The sequence below is a fragment of the Vipera berus genome, assembly GCF_964194415.1.
Source record: "Vipera berus genome assembly, chromosome: 1".
Classification (NCBI taxonomy): Eukaryota; Metazoa; Chordata; class Lepidosauria; order Squamata; family Viperidae; genus Vipera; species Vipera berus.
Genome location: NC_138202.1, coordinates 273,993,187 through 274,018,164, shown reverse-complemented (window position 1 = coordinate 274,018,164; position 24,978 = coordinate 273,993,187). Strand labels below are relative to the sequence as shown.

General features: G+C 35.6%; 1 protein-coding gene across 1 annotated transcript in view; it reads right to left on the bottom strand.

The window, feature by feature from the left end:
* Nucleotides 1–186: 186 nt before the first annotated feature.
* PCMT1 (protein-L-isoaspartate (D-aspartate) O-methyltransferase) overlaps nt 187–24,978 on the bottom strand; it is a 31,913-nt gene continuing 7,121 nt past the window's right edge. Inside the window, exons 2-8 of the mRNA XM_081339293.1 lie at nt 23,938–24,042; nt 21,051–21,082; nt 18,983–19,087; nt 18,134–18,254; nt 16,955–17,040; nt 15,759–15,981; nt 187–4,669 (exon numbers count right to left, since the gene is read on the bottom strand). Coding sequence (XP_081195419.1) covers nt 15,802–15,981; nt 16,955–17,040; nt 18,134–18,254; nt 18,983–19,087; nt 21,051–21,082; nt 23,938–24,042 — 629 coding nt within the window. The 3' untranslated portion in view covers nt 187–4,669; nt 15,759–15,801. The remainder of the gene's footprint in view (nt 4,670–15,758; nt 15,982–16,954; nt 17,041–18,133; nt 18,255–18,982; nt 19,088–21,050; nt 21,083–23,937; nt 24,043–24,978) is intronic.

The following is a 24,978-nucleotide window of genomic DNA, read 5'->3' as shown; positions in this document are numbered from 1 at the left end:
GTACATCTAAAAGCATCTTATTGGTTTCCACAGGCTGGTCTTAAGAGGATACAAGACAGATTACATGATGGAAATGATGTACTGTGCATCATGTGTAACATGTTGAGAGTGATAAAAATGGCATAATTTATATCATGTGTGCGATGATGTCATTACACTTGAAAAACCATTTTGACTTCAATCAGATGGCTATGAAGTAACCCACTTCTCTTTAATGAATTAGGAAATCAGGCATACAGTTCTCATTATATCGCATAACAGTTCTGACATCCACAGTACTTTGCCTGGTTCTTCTAAATGCAGCCGGGCTCTGCTCAATTGTAATCAGACAGTACTAGATCATGTATGGGAAACTGCAGTCTTGACATGCATTGGAAATATTTTGTTTGCAGATGAGCACCAATTTTAGCCTCTCTTTTATCTCTGAGGAAGGCATGACAGTTTCACCATATTACTTTAAAATTAGCTGGTCTATTTTAATCTTCCAGTGTTGGGAGATAAATATAACCTTAGGCTTATATTTCTTTCTTCCTTACAGCTTTTCAATCTTTTCTATTTTCATTTCTGCGTTTTTCAAAACACTTTAAGAATATCTGTAACTCTAATCTTCAGAGTACACATGCATGTGAATTAAGTATGTGTCCACAATTCTTTAAATCAGCCATATGTAGGCTCGTGGGAGGCTGCAAAGGAAACATAACCTGTTTTAAAGACTTGCAGATAAATCCTTTACTCAATGCTTTTGCTTACTCCAAAGCACCTTATTGGAATTGAACCTGAAACGCTGCACATTCCTAATTAAAAGTAGTACAATTAAGCCATCAATAAATTAAAAGTACAATTTAGCCATCATTTCAAGCAAGTTAGTAAAAAAACATTCTAGTTTATCTACTTTTAGTTTATATAGTTTCAAATGCTGAAATAGCCAAGTCAATAATCTTTTACCTACTTGTTTTAAAATACTTCTTGTCATTGTATGTGGGTATTTACCTTTTTCATTGAAATGTATAAATAGGCCAGGTCTGTATCGGCAATAGAAACTCACATTGCTAAGGGCGCATAGCAGACAAGGGAAAGGTGCTCTATTTGAAAAGGTTCCTTTAAATTCTAAATTCCTAAAGCCTAACATTTAGTTAAGGAGCTGAAACTGTTCCGTATTCTGTAGTTATTCAATTGTAGGGAGTATTGCTTCCATCAATAAAAATAGTAATATGCCTGAAGTTTTTAATACTGATGATGTTAAAACCTCAGGACTCTTTTAACTATCACAGAGAAGTAGCTCAGATAATAAATTTAGCAACTTCTTGCAGTTTCAAGTAGTAAACCTTTCACAAAGCTTTAAGTCCTGGTTATTGGGCCCTTACTGTAGCAAAATTGTAAAGATTTGTCAGTTAAAAAAGTTCATCCAGTTGTCTAAAGGACTAAAAGTATGCCTTGCCTTAAGTATATAATGCAAAGTATTTATTCTGTGTATCAGTTATTGTAAGCTATCTTTCCTCTTCACCAAACATAAATATGTTAATATCTGAAGGACCTGGTACAAATCAGTTCAGGAAAGACATTCAAGAAATTGGTATGTCTTATTTTAATGAACACATTACAGATGCTGAGCTGAGAAACAGTAAGAAATAAAAGTTTTGGTCATAATATCTTCCATGATATCTAGCTTCAACTTGTTGAGAACTTTACTAATTTTGAGCATTTAATAAAGAGACTGATTTTGTCTTTTTGAAAAGTCAGCCGATTCATCTGGACTTGGAGATAAAGACAACATTAAATGTGATAACTGCTTCCTAAATAATTAGGGTTCTAAAGCATTTCAGATTCAAAGGGAAAAAACATTTTAAAAACATTTTAAGTGTGCACAGGCCTGAACACAGCACTTGTGATTGCAGTCATGAAAGGCAATTGTACAATTGCAGGAAAAGTCACAGCTGCTTAAAAAAATTGCCAAGAGGTATTACATAAATACCTTTATGTGCTCTGAAACCTTTTTCCTCCTTAGATCCAAAGTGCTATTTAGTTATAAAAGCAGTATCTTTTCTTGAGTAATAAAAAGATGTGCTTCCTAATTCACCTCGTGGACTGGAGCATGAATGAAGGTATTTGAATAAAATGGAAGTGTCAGAATCATCAAAAAGTACTCTGACATGCCCATAGTCAGGTTTTTCATTAAAACCTAACATGGAAAGGCTAGAATATAAGATAAAATCTATTTTTATTGATGCATATCATATCCATATCAACACAAGATTGTGTTTGTTGCTTAATTTATATCAGTACTAAGACTCATTTTCCTTCCCTATGTCAGCCCTCCCTACATTCAGTGCAATACTTTGTCAAATTATGCTGTGCTGTTCACCAAATATTTTGCAGAACAGTAGGAAAATAAGGAGTCATTACACACTGTGAAACACTAATTAAAATTAGAACTCTTTTAAGTCAATTTAAGTAGACCTAAAGCAGAAAAACTTTATATAATGAAGACTGGTTGCCTCAAAGTATATTTTTCCTATTTTCACATTCAGCACAAAAGATCTTAGCAGGACTATATGTAATGGAGAGTCCATCCTCTTCTGTTTTCTGATGTGCCACTAATTGTAAACTGAGGATTAAACACCAAAACATGAACAACAGTTCTTACAGACACAATAATGCCAGTATATTCATCTCCAGATTTCTGCATTTTGCACAATGATTCATATTATCTGCAAAACAATTAGTTAGTTATTTCCCTCAAAGGGTTCCCCTCCTTTTTTTGGCTTTATTTCTGACTGGTCACAGATTTCTTCTCAGAACTGTGTAATAACATGAACTCTTTTAAATTTAAAATTTGTGTTTATAAGGCTTAATCTTAGCCATTTCCCCAAACCTGCATTAGCTCATGTTTTATAAAGGCCATATGAAGTCATGTTTGCAATAATTTAAGTAACATTTTAAAGCTGTCTCTATAATTATTAAGCATTTATTTAATAAGGGTTAATTCATTATCTGCAGTAGTAGTTCTAGAAAATTAAATAATGGATGCTACACCCAAAGTATTTCATGTTACTTTTTACTACCCTATGTATTTGACTATGTACATGGCATCATAAATTTCAGTTGTTGAGAACAAATCAACTGTTAAACAACCATGATAAATTAAATGTATGAAACTATTTATAAAAGGTCACTGGATTATTTAAATAAAAATGCTTTTGTCACTCTAACTGGTGATAATGAAAATGAGGGAGAATAGTTCTTTTTATTCAGTTAGGGAAAGAGCAGGATTTGCATCTCTCTTTCTCAGAAGACTTGGAGTTAGGATTATTATTTTTTTTAAAAACCTTTTTTCTGTTATTCTAGTCAAATCCCAAATAAATTATTTTGTGTAAAGCAATACACTAAAATGGCTTCCCAATTGACACAGTATTAACACATTAAGTTGAAATATTTAGTGCATTCACACATTTTTCAAACGGTACCTTATTGCTACGAAGATGGCATAAACTTGAATTGCTTTTTAAAATCGGGCTTGCTTTGTATGGTAAGTGTGCACACTCATTTTTCAATGAACTAAATAGACAAAAGTCTTCAGAAATCGTTATAGAAATGTTTAGGCTTATTCATCAATGTAATTGACATTGCTGTCATGTGGAATACAGTTGAATTTAAAGCACACAGTTCTATCCCAGTATCTGTTAAAGGTTGATGGGATTGGGTTATTTATTCTTTGTAATGCTTGCAGATATTTTCTGGGACACTGTGGAAACTCTGAAGCTGGTTGATCAGTAGTTTTTCCAATGCAAGATGAGTACCCTGGAGGAAAACTTCTATAATCGGGAAAGTGAACTTTTGGTAGAAATATTTTCAGCAACCTCTCAACTACCCAGATCTCTATTGAAAACATTATTTGCCACACCTTTTTGCTTTTGATTTTATTTGGCAAAGCAGCACTGTGAACTGTTCAATGATTAGGACATAACTTACACAGTAATTGTTATATTACACTCAGATACTTCCAAGTCTGTAAATCAGCTAGAAATAATACTCAGCTATGAATTTCTTACCTATGCTACAAGAAAAGGAGGGGTACTATGTTAGTTATGTCCATCCTGAACAGAAACATAAAATAAATGTTAGCTTGTTGATGCTTCCAACTGTATATACATGTTTGATTTCCTCAATGAGAAGAAAAGCAGCTGATTGTATATGCTACATGCTAGTCTATAATACCAAGTTGATAGCTTTGAAGAAATTCATCTGATTTTAGTAGGATCTAGAAGTCAGCTGAACACAAATCTTAAGTGTGCAGATAGCATAAGAAAGTGCAGGTAAGCAGTTTGGTGAACAAACACTGGAGCTGAAATGTTTAGAAAGTTTCCAAACTGAAAAATAAAAGAAGATAAATTGCAGATACATCTGCTTATCTGCAGACATATATCACTAACAGATGAAAATAAGGGCATATTAAAAGGAAACAATTTGCCCAGGTTTAATTTTTTCCCATCAGTCCATTATCAAACTTGCATTAAACCTCTACAAAATTAAAAAAACAAAACAAAACCACTTTTCCATGCTGATTAACAGTGTAACACGGTCCAAAACAAGCTGCAATGCTGTTGGTTTGGAAAAAGCTTTTAAGAATTGGAGATGAGCAGTCCACTGTTGTAGCTTTTATATTTCATCCCTGCAAAACCAAAAGAAAAAATTTAAGTCTAGTTTTCACATATATTTCTTAAAATTCAGCTCATTTTCAGATACTGCTGAAAAATTAAGATTCACATACTAAATCAAACGGTCAGCATCAAACTTTTTAAATAAAGTAACTCCCTATCCCTTCATATACTTCATGGAAATGCCAGTAAAAATGCCATCAATTTTAAAAATTATGTGGCTACCTTTATTTTTCTGAAGACATGAATGATGCAGCTATCTGCATTTACAGTAGATTCACTTGCAACTATGATCAATTACTTGATACCTGTGCAAAAGGCTGCATAATGGGAAATCTGAGTTCAAAATTTTATTGCAGAATTTTGATAAAATTATTTTCCTCTAAAGAAACTGGATTTTGCCTGCACAAATGAAAACTATTATAAGATGAATAAGAGTTAATGTGGAAAAGGATCAGAAAAGCAGCAAGAAAAAAATTATTCCCCTCTCACCATCTCCATTGCTCCCCATACCTTATATAACATAAAATACAATTGGTTGTCAAAAGCAAATTATTCATTAACATGGCCCAATGTCTGCTTTGAGAATGTTAACAGCAGCTTCTCAGGTTTTAAATTTTACTTGCCTTCTGTTTTATTGGCAGTAGGACAATGGCTTCTAAGCATGGCCAGTTACACTACATGCACTTCAATGAAGAAATAATATGAAATGTGCAAAATGGCCTTCTTATTCAAATATAAAGTATCAATTCAGTTTAAGTAACAATTATATTACTGATAGATTTTAAAGCAAGTATGTGCAACCTCTATAGTAAGAGAGGTTAAACACCATTTACAATAAAAAATGGAATAGTGACTCAAAACTTTTACTTGATTTTGTACTACTGCTGCCTTTTCAAAATATAAATTAAATATATGATTACACAGTTTAGACCCCAATACCAAACATAAAATAGCCCACAGAAACTAGTAGAGAAACGTGTGTTTCTATGCACACACACATATGCAGCAAGTGTATACATATACATAAGTGATATATACACATATGCATATACACCCACATACAGTCCACAACCCAAAATGCATATATTTGCAAGTACAGTACAATAATACAGACTAGCACATGTAAAACCAAATTGAAAGAGATAACTGAATGGATATGAAAGATGAGAAAATAACATCCTAAACTGTTACTACATTACAAAAGGTTGGAAAAAATCACATCAACTTTTATCAATGAAGTGCAGGGATGCTGTTCATGCTTTTGCATGAGATCTAAATCAATTTTGAAATATACCCAATGCAGTACATATAGAACAAAATTACACTCAGGAGTCAAATATTTTATTTGCTGCAGATTTCATACTACCCACCTTCCAACTTCCAAGATTTTTTTTTGTTTTTCCCAAACTCACATAAACTAGGAATCACAATTTTTTGAGTGGTGGACACCACTGGGTAAGTACATATGATACTATAGATTGCCAAAATAAAAGGTTTTAAGTATAACATTTTAAAAATATCTCTGCCTCAAGATATAAACATCAACAATAATATGAGATCTGGGGAAATTTTTTTTTATTGAAAAGTTTTATCATACATTTTATCTTTAACAATCCCCCCTAGCCCTCCCCTATCCCTCCCTCCCTACCCCTCCCCCCCTCCCCCCCCCGACTTCCCAGAGCTAAGTACAAGGTATAAAAAACCCAAAAAAACCAATCGTAGACATTCATATGCTAACAACCATAAACTCTGAAATCCATCTCTCTCTAGCTCATATAGGGTAATTACAAACACTATTAATATAAGATATATAAAAAAAAAGGAAAAGAGAAAAAAAGAGGAGAAAAAAAAAGGAAGACTTATTCAAATGCTACATGAAACTTCTTAGTCCCATATTTGTTCTGGATATACTCAATCCATTTTCTCCACTCCATAACATAACGTTCTTGCGAGTGATCTTTCAAATAAGCCGAGATCTTTGCCATCTCTGCCAGGTCAGAAACCTTTAAAGTCCATTCTTCTACAGTCGGCAGTTCCTCCTTCTTCCAATATTGGCCTATTAAGAGTCTTGCTGCCGTAATTAAATTCAACATCAGCTTAGTGTCCACAACCGTAGCATCTGTAATTATACCCAACAAAAAAAGTTGCGGACAAAACTTTATCCTTTGCTTGAAAATCTTCTGCATGTTCCACCAAATTTTTATCCAAAAGGCCTTAACCTTTTTACAAGTCCACCATATATGAAAATATGTTGCATCTTCTTCACCACACCTCCAGCATTTAGGCTGATAGTTCGGATACATACTTGCCAGTTTTTTAGGATCTAAATGCCATCTGTAAAACATTTTATAAAAATATTCTCTTAAATTTTGAGCTTGTGTGAATTTTACGTTCCTCACCCAAACCCTTTCCCATGTGTCCATTGTAATAACTTCTTGGATATTTTGGGCCCATTTAATCATACAATCCTTAACGAGTTCTGTTTCTGAGTCAATTTCTATCAAGGCAAGATATATCCGTTTAATATGTGCTGGACCCTGATTTCTGATTTGCTTTATCAGATTTTCATCAGTCATTGTAAAACCATTTTTCTGATCTTCTTTCCACCTGGCCCGTAGCTGAGTATATTGAAACCAAGTCTGAACAATCTTCTCATCTCGCAAGAGACTATATGGTTTCAAACACCAGACATTTCTTTCCAAGCTTAGGATCTCCTTGTACGTAGTCACATCGTGTTTGAAACCAGCATGTATATTTTCTATTGCGTGTTTTGGGATTGCCCACAATGGTATCTTACAATCTAATTTATGTCTGTACTTCTTCCAAACCCTCAACAATGCCTGTCTTAAAATATGCACTCTAAAGACATTATCTACCTTCTTATCATACAACAAATATGCATGCCAGCCAAACAACAAGTCATGGCCCTCAAGATGTAATAATCTCTCTTGTGTCAAATTGATCCAATCACTTATTCCTGCTAAAGCAGCAGCTTCATAATATAATTTAAAATTAGGCATTTTAAGACCACCTCTTTCACGAGTATCCTGTATTATCTTTAGTTTAACTCGTGGCCTTTTCCCTGCCCATACAAATTTATTGATACCGCGCTGCCATTCCTCCAAGTTAGAATCTTTCTTAAGAACCGGTATCATTTGAAATAAAAATAAGAATTTAGGCAGGACATTCATTTTCACTGCTGCGATTCGCCCCAACAAAGACAATTGCAATTTTTCCCAACTCTCCATTTCTTTTTGGATTTTCCCCCATAATTTTTCATAGTTATTTTTATATAACTTTGTATTAGAGGGCGACAAAAGCACCCCCAAATATTTAACCCTTTTAACAATCTCAAATCCAGTTAATCCTTCTAAGAGAGCCTTTTGCGAAGCTGTCATATTTTTGGCCAGAATTTTAGTTTTTTGTGTATTAACTTTAAATCCAGAAACCTTCCCATATTGTATTATTATCTCCATCAGGTCCACAACAGAGTTCTCCGGCTGGGTCACTGTAACAACCAGATCGTCTGCGAACGCTCTCAATCTATAATCCTGATCTCTAATTTGTATACCCTTAATTTTTTCCGAATTCCGTATTTTAACCAACAATATCTCCAATGTTAGTACAAATAACAAGGGCGATAACGGACACCCTTGCCTTGTGCCCTTCTCAATATTACATGCTTCTGTCAGGCTATTATTAACTATTATTCGGGCAGTTTGTTTTTGATATAATGCCCTAATTGGTTGCCAAAAATTATCCCCAAAATTCATTTTATCCAAGACTTTCATCAAAAATTGCCAATTCAATTGATCAAAAGCTTTTTCAGCATCTAAAAAAATTAGCGCCGCAGGGATCTGGTTATTCCTTTCCAAAAACTCTAACACATCAACTATATGCCTCACATTATTTTTCATTTGCCTACCACTAATAAACCCCGTTTGGTCCCCATGAATCGTCTGTTGCAGAACCCTCATCAATCTATTAGCCAACACCTTAGCAAATATCTTGTAGTCTGTATTTAAAAGCGATATCGGTCTATAATTTTTAACTTGAGTAGCATCTTGGTCTTCCTTCGGAATCAAAGAAATAAAAGCAGTTCTCCAAGACGGAGGCACCTTTCTCCCCCTCTGAATTGTCTGGAACAGTTCCTTTAACGGTTTTATCATCTCTAATTGTAAATTTTTGTAATAAGCCGCAGTCAAACCATCCGTGCCTGGCGCTTTGTCCACCTTCAATTCCTTAATTGCTATAAGAATTTCTTCTTCTGTTATCAATTGATTAATCCCCTCTTTTTGTTCTTGCGTAAGAACCGGGATGCTAGCATTCTCCAAATATACATCAATATCTTTTTCATTAATCTTCTCCTTAGCATATAATTTAGAATAAAAGTCCAGAAAGGCCTCCTTAATAAGATCCTGTTGAAACACAACCCTTCCCTTATGCTCAATTTTATCTATATTAGAAGCCCTTTGCTTTTTCCTCAGTCTATAAGCTAACCATCTACCTGGTTTATTAGCATTGCAAAAGGTGTTGTGCCTGGCAAACCGCAAATTGGTTGCCACTTGGTCAGCCATTAATTTATCAAATTGTCCTTTTAATAGCTTAATAACCTCCTTAGTCTTCACATCCGCTGGATTCAAAATCAAAGCCTTTTCTTTTTCCTTAATTTCATTCTCCAATTCTTTCCTCCTGGCTTCCAAAATACGTCTATGTTTATTGGTCATATATATCAACACCCCTCTCATATAGGCCTTGCTAGCATCCCAAACCATGTCCATAGAAGTGTCTTTGTTCATATTAATTTCAAAAAAATCCTTCATCCGCTGTTTACATTCTTCCACATTTCTCTGATTTCTAAACAAATTCTCATTTACGCGCCACGAGCGCCTATCTCTATTCTCCTTATTAATCTCTAGCCAGACTGGGCTGTGATCAGAAATAGTTCTTGCACATATCTTCACCTTTTTAATCCTTGAAAAAAAGTCATTAGTCAGCAAAATAAAATCGATCCTGGAGAAAGATTGATGTCTGTCAGAAAAAAAAGTATAATCCTTTTCATGCAAATGTATTTCACGCCAAATATCTCGCAGTTCCAAGTCATCCTTCATTTCAAAAAAGGATTTAGGCAGTCTAGCATGACTTGGAATGTGTTTAAAAGAACCAGCCTTATCCATCTGTACATCCAAAACACCATTCCAGTCTCCCATAAAAATAAACGATTTATAATCCAACTGAGTAAGCTTTGTGTGAAGTAAACTAAAAAAATCAGCTTGTTGTTGATTAGGAGCATATAATCCAACTAAAAGCGTCTTTTTACCTTCTAACAGCAACTCTATCATAACGTATCTTCCATGCTTATCTGCTTCAATTAAGTCCGCTGTTAAGGCACTTTTAACATAAACAACCACTCCATTTTTCTTATTCATTGCAGAAGCAACAAATTGTGTGCCCAACCTTAAGTTCAGTAAATACTTTTGGTCCATAGCCCTAATATGCGTTTCTTGCAAACATATAACATCTATCTTGAATTGTTTTAAATATTGAAAAACTTTCTTCCTCTTCTGTGGTGAATTTAGTCCATTAACGTTCCAGGTTAAGAATTTAGTCGCCATGCATGTCATCCCAAAGCTGTTGGAGCACATCTTTAATAGGCTCTCCTTTAGGCCGTGCTCCTCCCACTGCTTGGCTGTAAGTACGTTTTGGAAGTTCCATAGACTTCTGCTGATCTTGTTCTTTTATTTTTTTTGCTCGTTTTAAAGCAGCACGCGTCACCCTCTGCTCTCCAGGATCATCCAAAGAAGTTGTAGCTTGATCTCCTCCAGCGCCATTCTCCTCTGTCTGTCCAGCTTCAGCCTCTTGAAGTTTTCCTTCTCCAGATCCCTTTGCAGCTTCCAGAAGTGATAGTGGGGTTGCTTTTAAAACATTGTTATAAAAATCCCGCGCCTGTGTCACAGTCACCAGACGGTACCTTTTGCCTTCATGCATCGCCACCAATCCAACTGGAATCTCCCATCTGAACCTTATATCACGTTGTTTGAGCTCCTGCACAAGAAATGCATAATCTTTTCTTCTCCTTAACATCTTTGGAGGAATTTCTTTTAAAACCAAAACTTCTTGGTCAGCAATCACAACTTTAGTATCATAGGCAGCTTGAATAACTTCATCTCTAGTTTCCCTCTTTGCAAAATATACCACCACATCTCTAGGTAACTTTCTCTGTCTAGCAATCCATGAGTTAACACGGAACACTTTATCCATGCCTCCCTTTATTTCAGATGCTGGCTGACCCAATACTGCTTCCAGAGCTTCAGAAATCAGCTGCTTTAGATCTTCCTTAGCATTTTCTTTTAAACCTCTGATTCTAACAGCATATTGCATCTGGTAATATTGAACTAGACACAGTTCTCTGTCCATTTTGTCTCTTACATCTTCATTCTCCAATACCTTTGCTTCTAATATGGCATTCTTTTGAGTCAAGTCCTCCACTTTTTCATCCAGATCTTGCACACATTCAGCCACACTACGCACTGTAGACAAAATGTCTACCCTCATCGCACTGAACTTCTCCTCCATCCTCTCCTCCAATTTCTCCTCCATCTTTGCCAATTTATCACCCATTGATTCCAAAATTACCTGGGCATGTTTTTCAAGAGCATCTTTTAAGTCCTTCGATGTCAGTGCAGCGGGAGGAAGCAAAGCCTGCAAAGATGTCTGTTGCACCGGAGAAGTTCCAGCACTCCGAAGAGTTTTTGGGGGAGGTTTAGCCGCCATCTTTTTACTTTCACTTGTGACGCACTTTCACTTTAAGTTTATAAAGTCCATTAAGCTAGAGAGCAAAAATAAAAGTCCTCTTCACCTTATCCTCCTGTACCGCTCTGCCTGCTCCTTTTATTCCATGGTCTTTCCTTCTGGCAGGGGTGGTCGCCAACGCCTGGCTCCGCTCCAGAAATCACGGAGCGGAGACGCTGAACAGCTGGGAGCAACCCAGGCTACGGGGGAGTTCAATCCTTCAGCCGCCCAAGCTTTAAGCTCAGGCGGCCCCGGAGAACTCAACCCCTACCTGGGGCCTCTCCCCCTCCTCTTCTCCCGAGGAGGGGGCTTCAAATTCACCCGAACAGCTGATCGGCGCTGTTTCGGGTGAAAACAACACAGCTGAGCCGCGGGCAGCCCGAAAAGGCTGTCTCCGGCGCCGCGCCGCCACCGGAAGTCCAGATCTGGGGAAATTTTCACATTTAGAAATAATACTGAAAATCAGTGGTCAAAATCTGCCACTGTCAAAAGGAATAGTCTGGGATACTATTGAAGATTCAAAAATAAATAAATAATCCAATTTACATGTGAATCTACTCAGCAGTAAAACCCAAAGGGCTGAATCTAGTGTTTGTGGTCTATCAAATGAAAGGCTTCATTCTCTGCTGATCTCCTTTCCCAAAGCATGAAAATTCACTGGAAAGTCAATACAACCCAGGTGGCCGGAAAGGCCCAACAGAGACTCCACTTCCTCAAGGTCTTGTGGAAGAACAGGGTAGAACAAAGACTAATGACCTTTTTTTACCGGTCTACTAAAGAGAGCGTCCTCTCGCACTGTATTGTGATTTGGTATGCTGGCCTGACAGCCGTGGATAGGAAGACATTACAGAGGGTGGTGAGCACAGCACAAAACATCGTGGGCTGTCCCCTGACACCACTGGATGACATTGCCAGGGCTCGCTGCCTTGGAAGAGTGAGGAAAATTCTCAGGGACGACTCATACCCTGGTCGGTAGGAGATATAGAAGTATAGCCAGCCACACCAACAGGCTGAAGAACAGCTTCTATCCATGAGCTGCCAGGCTCCTGAACAGGAAATAACTCTATGTATGATTGACTTGTGAGGCCGGTGTGTTGTGCAATTAGCTCACATGGTGTAACAAGATGGTGGGTTTGCTGTCACTGTTGAGTTGTGGGGGAGGCACGAAGGGAGGCTCAGCCAATCTCACTGTTTACATTACATGTTGTACTTTGATAATAAAGGTTCATTCATTCTGATTATATTTTAGAAAAGCAATTCAGAAAGCATCAAGGGCCTAAAGGAAACATAAAACCTTTTTGTAAGTGGGAACAAAGACTGCATCAAATATACTAACACTGACAGTAGTCACTCCAAGGAAAATGAGTATAAAATTATAATTTTAATTTCTCAAAATTGCATAAGATTCTTTCCCAAGGACCCTAAGATTTCAGCTATGAATCAGAAGCTTTCATAGGCGATTATTATAAACACAGATGGAGGTGCAATGAAGAGAAAAGGACAACATAAATGATGGAATAATGTGGAAATTTCAGATTCAAATTATAGGACAAAAAAGAAAGAAGGCAGACTGAGACACATGCAACATATTGATGATGAATGCTATCAGAAATAAAACAATAAGGGTAAGATAAAGCAGAAGCAGCATGAAGGATTATGGATTTGAGGTTGTAACTTATAGCCATGATTCTGTACAAATTTGTATTTTTTTAAAGTCACCACATACTGTATGCAATAGTTGTGCTTTGCACAATGTATAATTCAGAAGCTGAAAATCACAAGATGTGATTTTTTTCAAATTCTCTTTGCTGTGGTTCAATTAAAATATTTAAAACTTTATGTTGAATCCAGTTTAAAAAATGTGTTTCAAGTTTGTGAAGTTATTCCAAATTACTTGGTGACTAATAAAATGTACCATAAAAGTGGGATAGGTAAAGGCAACCTTAACATCTGTGTTTTTTGGGCTATGTAATAAAAAGATATTTTTATAATATCTTCCCATGGCTTTTTTAGCTGGCCTTTTGGGAGCTACAGCATAGAACACCCGAATGACAACAGGTTCCCCACCCTAAACTAGAATATTAGAGAAAATATGCCTATGGAGATTCTCAGTCATCCAGGTCATAGTTATCCCAAAGATGTTTTTCATGAGACAACTGGACTTCCTTGTTTTTCTTTGAAGGCGTTTTGCTTCTCATCCAAGAAGCTTCTTCAGCTCTGACTGGATGGTGGGGAATTCCAGTCAGAGCTGAAGAAGCTTCTTGGATGAGAAGTAAAATCTCTTCAAAGAAAAACAAGGAAGTCCAATTGCCTTGTGAGAAATATCTTTGCGATTAGAGAAGTTAATATGTGGACTAGTCCAAACCTAGGAGGTCTTGTGACAAAGCTTTGAGCTGATACATGGCAGCAAGTTTTTTACTGGAGATTAAGAGAAATAGAAACAATCTATTAACCAGTTTCCCCGCCATAGTCAAATAATTTCATGAAGTGTTATAGTAAAGCCAAGCTATTTGCTTCACTACATTGGCTGGTAGGTTTTTCTTCCAAAGCGTACACTGATATTCTGTAAAGAGATCTTCTTCTAGTTGGTTGGTTTCCAAGTTCTTTAAACAATATTTGAATTAATGGGTGTTGTAGTATTTTTAGAATTTAATAATCTCCAGATGATTAGCTCTAAAGATTTTGGTACTTAACTTCCAACCTGGACTTACTGTTAAGTCTTCAATAAGCTAAAAAGATTCTGGCTCAAGTTTTCATGAAAATTAGATATTTCTATTGTATGATTCAGAAAAGCTTTATTTAAACCACTTTCACAATTCCACAAAATAAAGCAATCATTTTCTGTGTAAAGAGATTTGACAACAATCTCCCATATAACTACTACAGTAATAGAGATTTGCTAACTCCTTCTCTCTTTTCCATATTTTCTCCCTTATTAGTTACTGTTCCAAGTTACAATAGAATATTTCAAAAATGCCTATTCCAGCCTAAGACCAGTCGTGGTGTTATAAGCAGATATGCAAGCGAGAGCAGAAGGACAAATGAGAGCACCATCTGTCACCAGTACTTATTTATAACAAAGTGAAGTAGTTGTGTTACCTAAAATAGATATGTATAGGCTTGTCCCCTTCCCCCACCATGCAGAGAATTAATTATAGCAACAATAAGAAAAATATACTTGGAAGTAACTTGGTTATGAAAAGATATTAGGCAAGTGCTAAGCTTTGAAATAAATGAGAACTTACAATCCTGCACTAGGTATAAAAGCATGGAAGGACCAATGCACATCAATAAGAAAGGAATGCAATACCATATTAGTCATTTTCCACTGCTGTCACAGGATTCTCCTGTGTTGTAGCTTCAAGCATAGGATATAGATATATTTTATGCATAGAACAATGATTGATTTGCTCCACAGAATTTAGATATCTGAAGATGGAATCACATAAAAGCTACTATAGTACATTTAGTATTTACAATTGCTGGACTTTTAGTAAATTCAACTGCTACACATTTCAAGAATTCATTGACTACGGGCACTTTACAACTGGTACAAAAGTCAATATTATATCATTTCTATGCCAGTAGCAAAGTGAGACTGATTTACTTATTTATAAATTAATAACTGGCAATTGTTTAATACTGACTATACTTATGTCTGTGCTGTATTACTGGATAATTAGCAAGCTTGGACAAATCATATGAGTTATTTTAAAAAAAAACTAAGTTGAACAGGAAGAACAATCTGTCAGTCTGAAGAAGATCAAACAATATTCATCACACTTAGAAGAAATATTCTGATACAGGCTAATATAAAGAATTTGGCTCAGCAGTTTTTGTAAGCATAACATGTTTCTCTAAAATCAGTTTAGTTGAAATTAGAATATATCATTTGTGTTGTTTCCTCTAGATTTCTGAGCCATGTTTAATTTTTTAATGACTGGGAAATAAATTGAGTTCATTATTTTTTGAACCTACAGAGATTACCAAAGTAACCTTTACTTTTTCCCCCCTCTCTGCTGAAATCAGACCTAAGAAAAAAGAACTTTAAATTTAGGGAATACATTTAAGCAATAGAGATTATTATTTAGCTTATACTATAGAATTTAAAGAAATAATAAATTAAACTGAAATAAGATGAAATTCATGCAATTCTTTTTTTTAACCTTTTAATGTTGCACATTAAAAAAAACCTGCATGGTTATGCAGCAATGCAAGACTTCCAATGCATAATCAAGCACAAAGCAGTAGTGACAACAAATGATGGAGTGGCAAGCTACCCTCTTAAGAATCAAGACCTTGTTTCACCTTGTATATGCAAGTATGTGGAAGAAGAAAGTTGAACTGAAAATCATTTCCACCTGGACCACTGCTTCTCCTTATCTGTTAAAGGCACATATATCACTCCCATCAGAGGCTTCATTTTAACACTGCCATCTTCTAGCTTATCATATTGTTCCAGCATCTGGTTTCCTCCAGCAGGCCCAACAGGTAATATTAATCTTCCACCAGGTTTTAATTGATCTATAAGCTATAAATTAAAAAAATATTAATACCACCGTGTATAAAAGCAACAACCTTGCAATAGATAGAACTGCAAAACAATAATTTCTCCATTAGGTAAAGGTAAAGGCTCCCCCGCACATGCGTGCTAGTCGTTTCCACGCACATGCGTGCTAGTCGTTTCCAACTCTAGGGGCCGGTGCTCATCTCCGTTTCAAAGCCGAAGAGCCAGCGCTTGTCCGAGGACGTCTCCGTGGTCATGTGGCCGGCATGACTAGACGCCAAAGGCGCATGGAACGCTGTTACCTTCCCACCGTAGTGGTCCCTATTTTTCTACTTGCATTTTTACCTGCTTTTGAACTGCTAGGTTGGCAGAAGCTGGGACGAGTAACAGGCGCTCACTATGTTACGCGGCACTTGGGATTCGACCTGCCAAACTGCCGACCTTCTGATCGACAAGCTCAGCGTCCTAACCCACTGAGCCACCGCGTCCCCTATAATTCCTCCATTACTGTAGCGCAAAATTGACTGAAATGGTTTTCAGGCCTAATAAGATTAGAAGAACAGCCCAAACCCTTTCTATCCTTTACCCCATTATAGTTGAAATATGCATTTTGGGAAAGAAAAAAGAAAAAAAAAGTAGGAAGCAACTTGAAGAATCTTCATCTTATTCATGAACCTATATAAAAATGAATGGAATTTGGGCCTGGGCTTCTAACAGCTTTTTAAAAGTCAAACATATTATAGCCTCAAATTCCAGTAACATGATTTAATAAGTTTAGTATATCTAATTAAATTTCTATCTCTGCAATATGTTTATGCTATCAAGAAATCAATTAAACATATTTAAACCATGTGTAAGCAAATTCTTAACCCTCTTCATTTAAGAGACTTGGTGTAAAGTACATATATGTCTGTCTGTCTCTCTCTCTCTCTCTCTCTCACACACACACACACACACACACACACACACACACACCCTACATACACGTATTACTTACTGCTTGTGGTACAACAGGTGCAGCAGCTCCAACATGAATAGCATCATATGGAGCTTCTTCTGGATATCCTAATCTTCCATCCCCCACTGAAAGAAAAATAGGACAAAGAATTTAATGTTATTATTCAAAGCACTAAATTTCTACTTAAATGGTTAAACGTTTTTATGAAAAATCAAAATTAGTTGACACTACTTCAAATGCAGTAAAAAAAATAGCCATTTAATTTTTGATAGCATTTTCAATTAGAATTCATAGTGCAAATGATTAAGGTTGGAGAATATCATGGTATAAATATTTCTAACATAATGTACTTTCCTAAGATCAAATGGATGTTTCATAGATGAATGTAACGTACAATCTATAAGCTCTGTCCTTGTCCGTTTTAGCTCACAATTCTAGCCAGAAGGAATAAATAACCTTGTTCAAGTATTTATTGACTAAATCTTTGTGAAAAAGAAAGTTTTTCAAGTGCTCTGCAAGAAATAATTGTCAGAGACGGAGGACACAGAAGTTCATAATGATTGTTTGCTAACAGTTCTTTTAAAAAAAAAAATGCTCAGCAGCTCATTGCTGTTTAACTCCACAATCTTTGAGATGTGATTATATCACCTGCTTTGACCAGTCTATAGTAAAGAATAGGGTCCCATTGCTTAAATAGTGTCATTTGGGAACACTAGTAGTTTTCTCTATGTTGCTATGTCTGCCTTAAGGAAGAGCATTTCCTGCAAAATTCAGATGGCCCCAACCCTCTGCCTTTTAGAAAAACTTAAAACTAGCTGTTCCCCTCCTCCTCTAGTCAGGAAGTGTTATTTCCAGTGATTACTCTGGTTGTCTTCATTTTGTGTAATTAACTTGTGTATGATAATTTTTTGCTATTTTTGAAAAAAAAATGTTAACATTTTTATATTTCTGTGTTTTGTTTTTTTTATCTGTGTTGTTGTTGTTGTTAGCTGCGAAGTCGTGTCCGACCCATCGCGACCCTATGGACAACATTCCTCCAGGCCTTCCTGTCTTTTTATCTGTATGCCATCCTAAATCTTTCTGATCAAGTAGTTATATAAATTTAATTAAAAAAATAAAGAATGGGAGAATGTAACCTAATTTATAAACACAAAATTTAAATTCCATACTATGCAAGTAACCTGTATTTATTTCATTGTAATATTCTCCAGTACTTACCAATTAGTTTCACTCTTCCTGAAGACAGCAATAGAGGGTCATCCTTTTTGACATTATTTATTGAGTCATCAACTAATTCTTTAATATGATCAATTCCTACAACCTGTCCTTTGGGACCAACCTGAAACAAAAGCCAAGAGGATTATTATTCATACTGGTGAAATATGTTGCCAATTACATATATCCTTGCCAGCCTTCCTTGCCCCCACACAGATGCCACTGAAAGACGTGATAAGGGTACTAACTGGCTTCAACTGATAAAAGAAAGAGTTCTTATATTTTTCTAGAGAACAAACAAAAGAAAGACTAGATAAAATTAAACATTTGAAGTTATTACTAAAGATAAAGATAGATGTAGCTAGATATAGTTTCCAAGCCTACAGATTACTTTCACAGGAGACAAACAGATGTTGCATGCCTTACAATGTACTGGACAGCAAATCAATTGCCTACTTGTTGTCTACATATGAAATGTTTTGAATGAGGTACTAAATACCACTTTAGTGCATAAATTAGTTGGAATTTCTTACTATTTATTTTTTAGGATTTTTTTCCCTTTCAAAAACTAACTATTAGGTGAGATTAATTTTTTAAACGTCAATTAGCTGGTTTTAGTTATTCCAGTTTCATGCACTTTCTTGAAGGCAATATTTTATAGACAAGATAACTTGGGTACAGCTAGTCAAAGTACAAAAACATTTATGAATATAAAGGAATATTCTTAATTTTAAAAACTAAACCCCTGTAACTGTTTTCTAACAATCTCTAAAAATTAAAACATAGAATAATTACTCTATTGATGAACAACAGCAAAACATTTAATTTATTTGATAAAATCTAATTTCTCACCATCCGGGCAAAGCATGAAGAAAGAATACCACTTCCAGATCCTACATCAAGGGCTTTGGCTCCTTCATGTAACTGTTCATATAGAAGTTCTAAAGCATATGCATGCTAACCAAAAAGAATTTAAAAAAAACTATTTTACTTTTATTCTGCCCACCATAAAATCGGTTTTTATGAAGATTTAAATGTACTTTTAAATGCTCAAAACAGTATTTCAATTAAAGCAAACAGATAGATACCTGAAATATTATAGTTTTTACATTAAAATTTCAAGGCAAGCTAATAAAATTCAATTATTAATTAAATGCATTTTTAAAAGCACATCAAATATAAGATCTGGGCTGTACTTCTACATCTGAGATGTGTACTCTGAATGCACAGCAGTTTGCCAACTGAAAGAAAAGAGTACTCCTTGAGCTACCCAATTTGAATCTATAAGCTTGCAAAATACCAATGCCAAATGAGCCTGGACCTAGGAAAAATGTTGTAAAGAAAGCTTAAAACACAAACACAAAAACCATCAATGAAGAGTATTTCCAGAAGATACCTGTGCTGTGCAAGGTAAGGCAGCCAGGTAGCCAAGGGGAAGGCATTACCTCACTGCCCAGCAGGCAGATCACCTTGACCAGCAGAGGTGTGAGGTGCAGAAGGCACCTTCCCTTCCCAGTAGAGCTCCTTCCTTTGTTCAGGGCAGTATACAAACTTCTTTGTGTGGGGTAGAAATGCACATTGTATGCAGAGCCCTCCTGACTGACAGCAGGCTAAGGCTGCTGAAGTGGAGCAGGCAACCAGGGACATGAGGAGAAGACAACAAGTTGGGGCTTGTGCCAGCAGAAGCATACAGTGGTCTCTTCATCTGGACCATGCTCTGCAAGGCAGCCAAAAAGGAAGAGATGGTGTGTGGGGGGGGGCAGGGGGGAAGAGGCAGATGAGGGGAGTTGAAGCAGGGATATTTGTGCAGGACAGGAGAATGTGATCACAGGATGCTGTGACAGTCGTAAATGCAACCCAGCCACCAAGCGCCTGAATGTTGATCATGTGACGATGGGAATGCTACGATGGTCATAAGTGCAAGGACCATCTGTAAGTATGTTTTCAGTGCTGCTGTAACTTTGCAATTTGAATAAATGAACATAACCCAAGGACTACTTGTATTTTCTCCCAAAACAACTACATGAACTTTATTAATGTATAAAAGTAGTAAAACAATTTTAAAAAGCACTGGCAAAATGTTAAAAGTTACTATTTCTAGACTGTATTTTTATTGTCAATCTGTCTTGCTCGTATTAATTTTACAAGTAGTTTCAGATGTCTTCTATTTCTCTCACTTAAATGTTTTCCTACAGCTTCAGAAGAGCTGTAGTAGTGCAGTGGTTAGAATGAGTATTGCAGGCTAATTCTGCTGACTGCCAGGAGTTCAATTTCTCAGCGGCTCAAGGTTGACTCAGCCTTCCATCCTTCTGAGTAAAATGAGGACCCAGAATGTAGGGGGCAATATGCTGACTCTGTAAACTGCTTAGAGAGGGCTGTAAAGCACTAAGAAGTGGTATATAAGTCTAAGTATCATTGCTATTGCTATTCTTCTACTTTCTATTAAACCACAGAAAATTTGTTGAGGAATTATGCAATAACTGCACAATGCCTTTGGTATCAATCGACGCTGTCTGCTTGGAAGCACCCAAGATCTTTTTAATTTTAGGCAACCAAGATGTGAATGAGGAACAGGATGAAATAATGAATAAGAAGTAGGCAGATTACAGAAAAAGACACACTGCCACCAACTACATTTGTAAATGCTTTCCAAACCAGGACAAAGAATATGCTATTCAGAAAATGTTTTAATTTGTGTTGAAATGAATAGACCTACAGAATTTAGAAAATTAACACATACATTACATTCTAATATTAAATGAATCCTCTCTCTTAACATGAGACTTCTGTAACAATAAATTATCAGTCTTTAAAGTTAACATAAGACATTCATTACTTTAAGGTAAATAAACTGGCAGTTAAAATGTGGAGGCAAGATTTAAAAGTATGGAATTGTAGTAGTTAGAAACCTAAGTCTTACCATGTGTGGAGCACTGATTGTTGCTTGAAATCCTACAAGGCAAAGAAAATTTTCTGAGTAATATCAAGCATATTGAGGACCCAGATTGTTGGGGGCAATTAAGCTGACTTTGTAATAATGCCGCTTGGGGGTGTGTGTGAAAGCCCTAATAAGCAGGCATATACATAGAATGAAGGCTACTGCTAAGCTTGTAAGCCGCCCTGAGTCTTCGGAGAAGGGCGGGATATAAGTGGAATTAATAAAAATAATAATAAATTAATAAATATTCAAGTAAATAGATTCTGCTAGCAGTTGTGTCTCAGCCAGCTGCCATATGACTAAGTGAGCAGGAAAGAATAAACAAAGATCATTGGACAACAGTGATCCTGGATTGGGAAATATTGTACTGATATTTCTTGTGCTAAATATTCATAAAATCTCAGAATCAAGCTCAATTCCTAGTTACTTCATGGACATGAATGTGTTAATCTTCTTGGCAACAGCATCTCTTACATTCTTCTAGGATGTTTTTTCAACTTCCTACAATGAAATATTATGTAACACTATTTCCATAGCTGTTATTTTACTTTCATCTCATCTTATATGATTACCCACACCTAGATTTTAATGATTTATTTAAAGATATTCACAATGTTTGTATTTTAGCAACTATTATTTATTAGAATTAGTATTTTTAACAATTGTATTATTAGAAATTGCTTGAGAAAAAGTATCAAGACAAGTATCAACAATCAAGACCTTTTTTCAACCAAACCTTTTGAATTGGTATAATAACAATTTTAGCTATTGTTTTCACTGGCTCCGAAGTGATTCATACTTTAATTTCTATAGATAAAATAAAAGTGATATACTGTAAATGGACATTTATTCATTATCTACATGTAGGTTAACAAATCATCTTAATTTAATAAGCTCCACAACCATTGTATAACATTTATTTTCTTAGGGATAAAAATAGATCAAAAATAACTATGCTAACTGGGAATAAAAAACTTGCCTTCCATTTAAATAAGCTTTGTTTGAAAACTAAATTCAGTGGAATTGACTGAAATAATTGCATATAATACTCCAGGCTTAATGTCATATTTTTCTTTTTTGCTGTTTCACATGAAATTGATACCATTCTTCCTTGATAAATGCATACAACTTTAAAATATTATTTTTATTTCTTTAATTACCTTTATACCTTTCCTTTTCTTCAGGAATTAAAAGGAGGATGCAACAATTCCACCCATTCTCATGTTATTATTACAACTATGTGGCGGCATATATTTGGCTGAAATATACATTTTGTCATTTGTGAATTATCATGACATATGTGTTGGCATTTACCCCCACTTATCACCTCACTGAAATTCTTTGTTTATAGCATTAAAGAAATCTACTAATAAAACAAAAGTTCATTTATATATTGGATCTATATATTTTATACAAGCCAAACAAATCACATTTTGACTTAACACAATGTGTGACTCCAGGCACAGGCTTGTTGAATAACTCAGTCAAAGAAACAATAGATCCTTGCAATGAAGGAATGCAATCACTCTTCTAATTCATACAGCAAAAACAGCTTATACTTCCCATATAGTCACTTTTCCATGATATATGTTGCTGATGTTATAAAAAAAATCTTTCTGTAACTATTCTATTGTTCCCACTTTGTGCAGCAAACGATTTGTCCAATACAACCTGATTTTGAAGAAGCAAACAGCTTAAAATAAGTTTGAAATCGATAACTTTCTGGTTCTGTATGAGGAGGCATTAACTTTTGTTCTTTAATTAAAAAAACTCCATATATAGTTTATTCTCCTCCAGAGACTTCAATGGAAAATATGAGTATGGGAAAAAGCTTTTCCTGAGGTATGCTAGTCAAGCCCATTAAGAGCATCATAAAGTTCACTGAACCATTATGTCTTGCCCAGACTTAGTTTTGCTCCTGAACTAGGTCTGAATATTGAGAAAGTTTTTCTTTTGTTTCAAACCCAACCACAGCTGAAACCACACACTTTTGTTGGGAACCTAGATGTCTTTAAATAATTATTAAATTATAACTTTTAACATAATTTAAAAGTGATCATTAAAGAGAAGTTATATTAACTACACTGACTCCCCACTGACTCGTTTGCACACTGGGCTATGTACTATAAACCACAGTTACCATAATGACTAGTTTTATACACACTAAATCAAAATCAAACAAATTACATTATAGCTAAGTGCAATGCATTAATCTAGCCCATACTTTCATCTCTTAGTTACAAAAGGCAAATACCGGTACCCAAGAACATAGAATTTGCATCACAAAACAAAGAAATCAAGTTATATCAATAAATGTAGAAGTTTCTCATGACTATTACATTATGAATCCATTTTTTCCAGCTTCTTGCTTCTAACAGTGGCAGACAAAATATTCGTGAATAAAAGAAATTCACAAGTAGAACATGAAGATAATGATTTGCTATGCTATATGTTCCACACATTCAGAAATATATTGCCTCAGAACAAAGAGACTGAATTTGGTCATGATGATTAAGTGCCATTGACAAATCTGGTATCTCATATAATTTTTATAACCACTTGGAAGCATGAATTCTAAATAATTAATTTGGGGGCTGGAAAAATGAGTTCCAGTACTATCTAGAAAATAAATTTCAACACTCCTGCACTATGATATTACTTTCCACAAATTTCTATTATGTTCTTCCTCCACTGTTTTTCCCCATTAGTAATTTCTTGTAGTAAATATATTCTCTGGTTATTTTACGTTTTTTTCTCCCCTAAAACCATTATACATTTTTGAAGCATACAGAAAACAGACTCAGATTCATAATATTTAAGAAAATCAAACATTTAGATAGTTAATCTAACAGAATATATCCAGTTATACCTATTGACTGAGGTGAATCCATATATGGGTTGCATTTTGCATAATGGCTTCGGTCTGTGGCAAGCATTACTTCAAATACTTTGTCCGATTTGATTATTCCATTTTCTGGAAAAAAACACGGAAGATTTTAGTCAAAATGTAAAGATGTTAATGCTATTAAAATGTCAGCTGCATCCATGGTTTAAATACTATATGAAATGCTAAAATCTATCTACACATACATTTATTCTTAAGAAGCCTCTGGTGGATTTTAGGCAAACTACATTTTTATAATCATAGCACCTAAAAATATAGCCAGCAGAAATTATATTATTTTTACATCAATTTATGTGCAAAATATAGAAAAAAAACTTCATGTTTTGAAACTAGTTTTTATAAAATAATATGAATCAAGAACCTTTGAGTTTATGCCACTGATACTGCAGTAAACTAGACATATAGCAGACATGTCAAACACAAGGCCCGGGGGCCAGATCCGGCCCGCGAAGTGGTTTCATGCGGCCCGTGAAGCCATCCTGGAAACAGTGAGGGAACGGCCCCCACTGCCTTGGCCCTGGCCCAGAGACCCTCCTTCTGCCAGAGACCCTCAGATCTGTCCCACTCCTGCCTAGGCACCCATAGGCACCCTTCATGCGAACGATGTAGATCTGGCCATGCCCACCCAGTAGGCCATACACACTCTAGCCACGTCCACCCAGTAGGCCACACCCACCCAGGCCATATCCACCAGGCCCCCTGAGGGCAACTGCAATGCTGATGCGGCCCTCAATGAAATTGAGTTTGACACCCCTGACATATAGTGTCTGTGTACATACTATATACTATACACACACACACACATATTTCAGATTCAAATATTTCAAAATCAGTTCAGAAATGACATCAACATTTATGAATGAAAGTACAAAAAAGTACAAAAAATCAACATTCCTTCCATAAGGTAGCTAGTAAAAAAAAAAGCTCAGCTGGCTGGCTTCTTCCTTTGCTCTTGTTTGGGGTTCTGAAATGGAGAAAAATAATATGGTCCAAACACATGAGGCC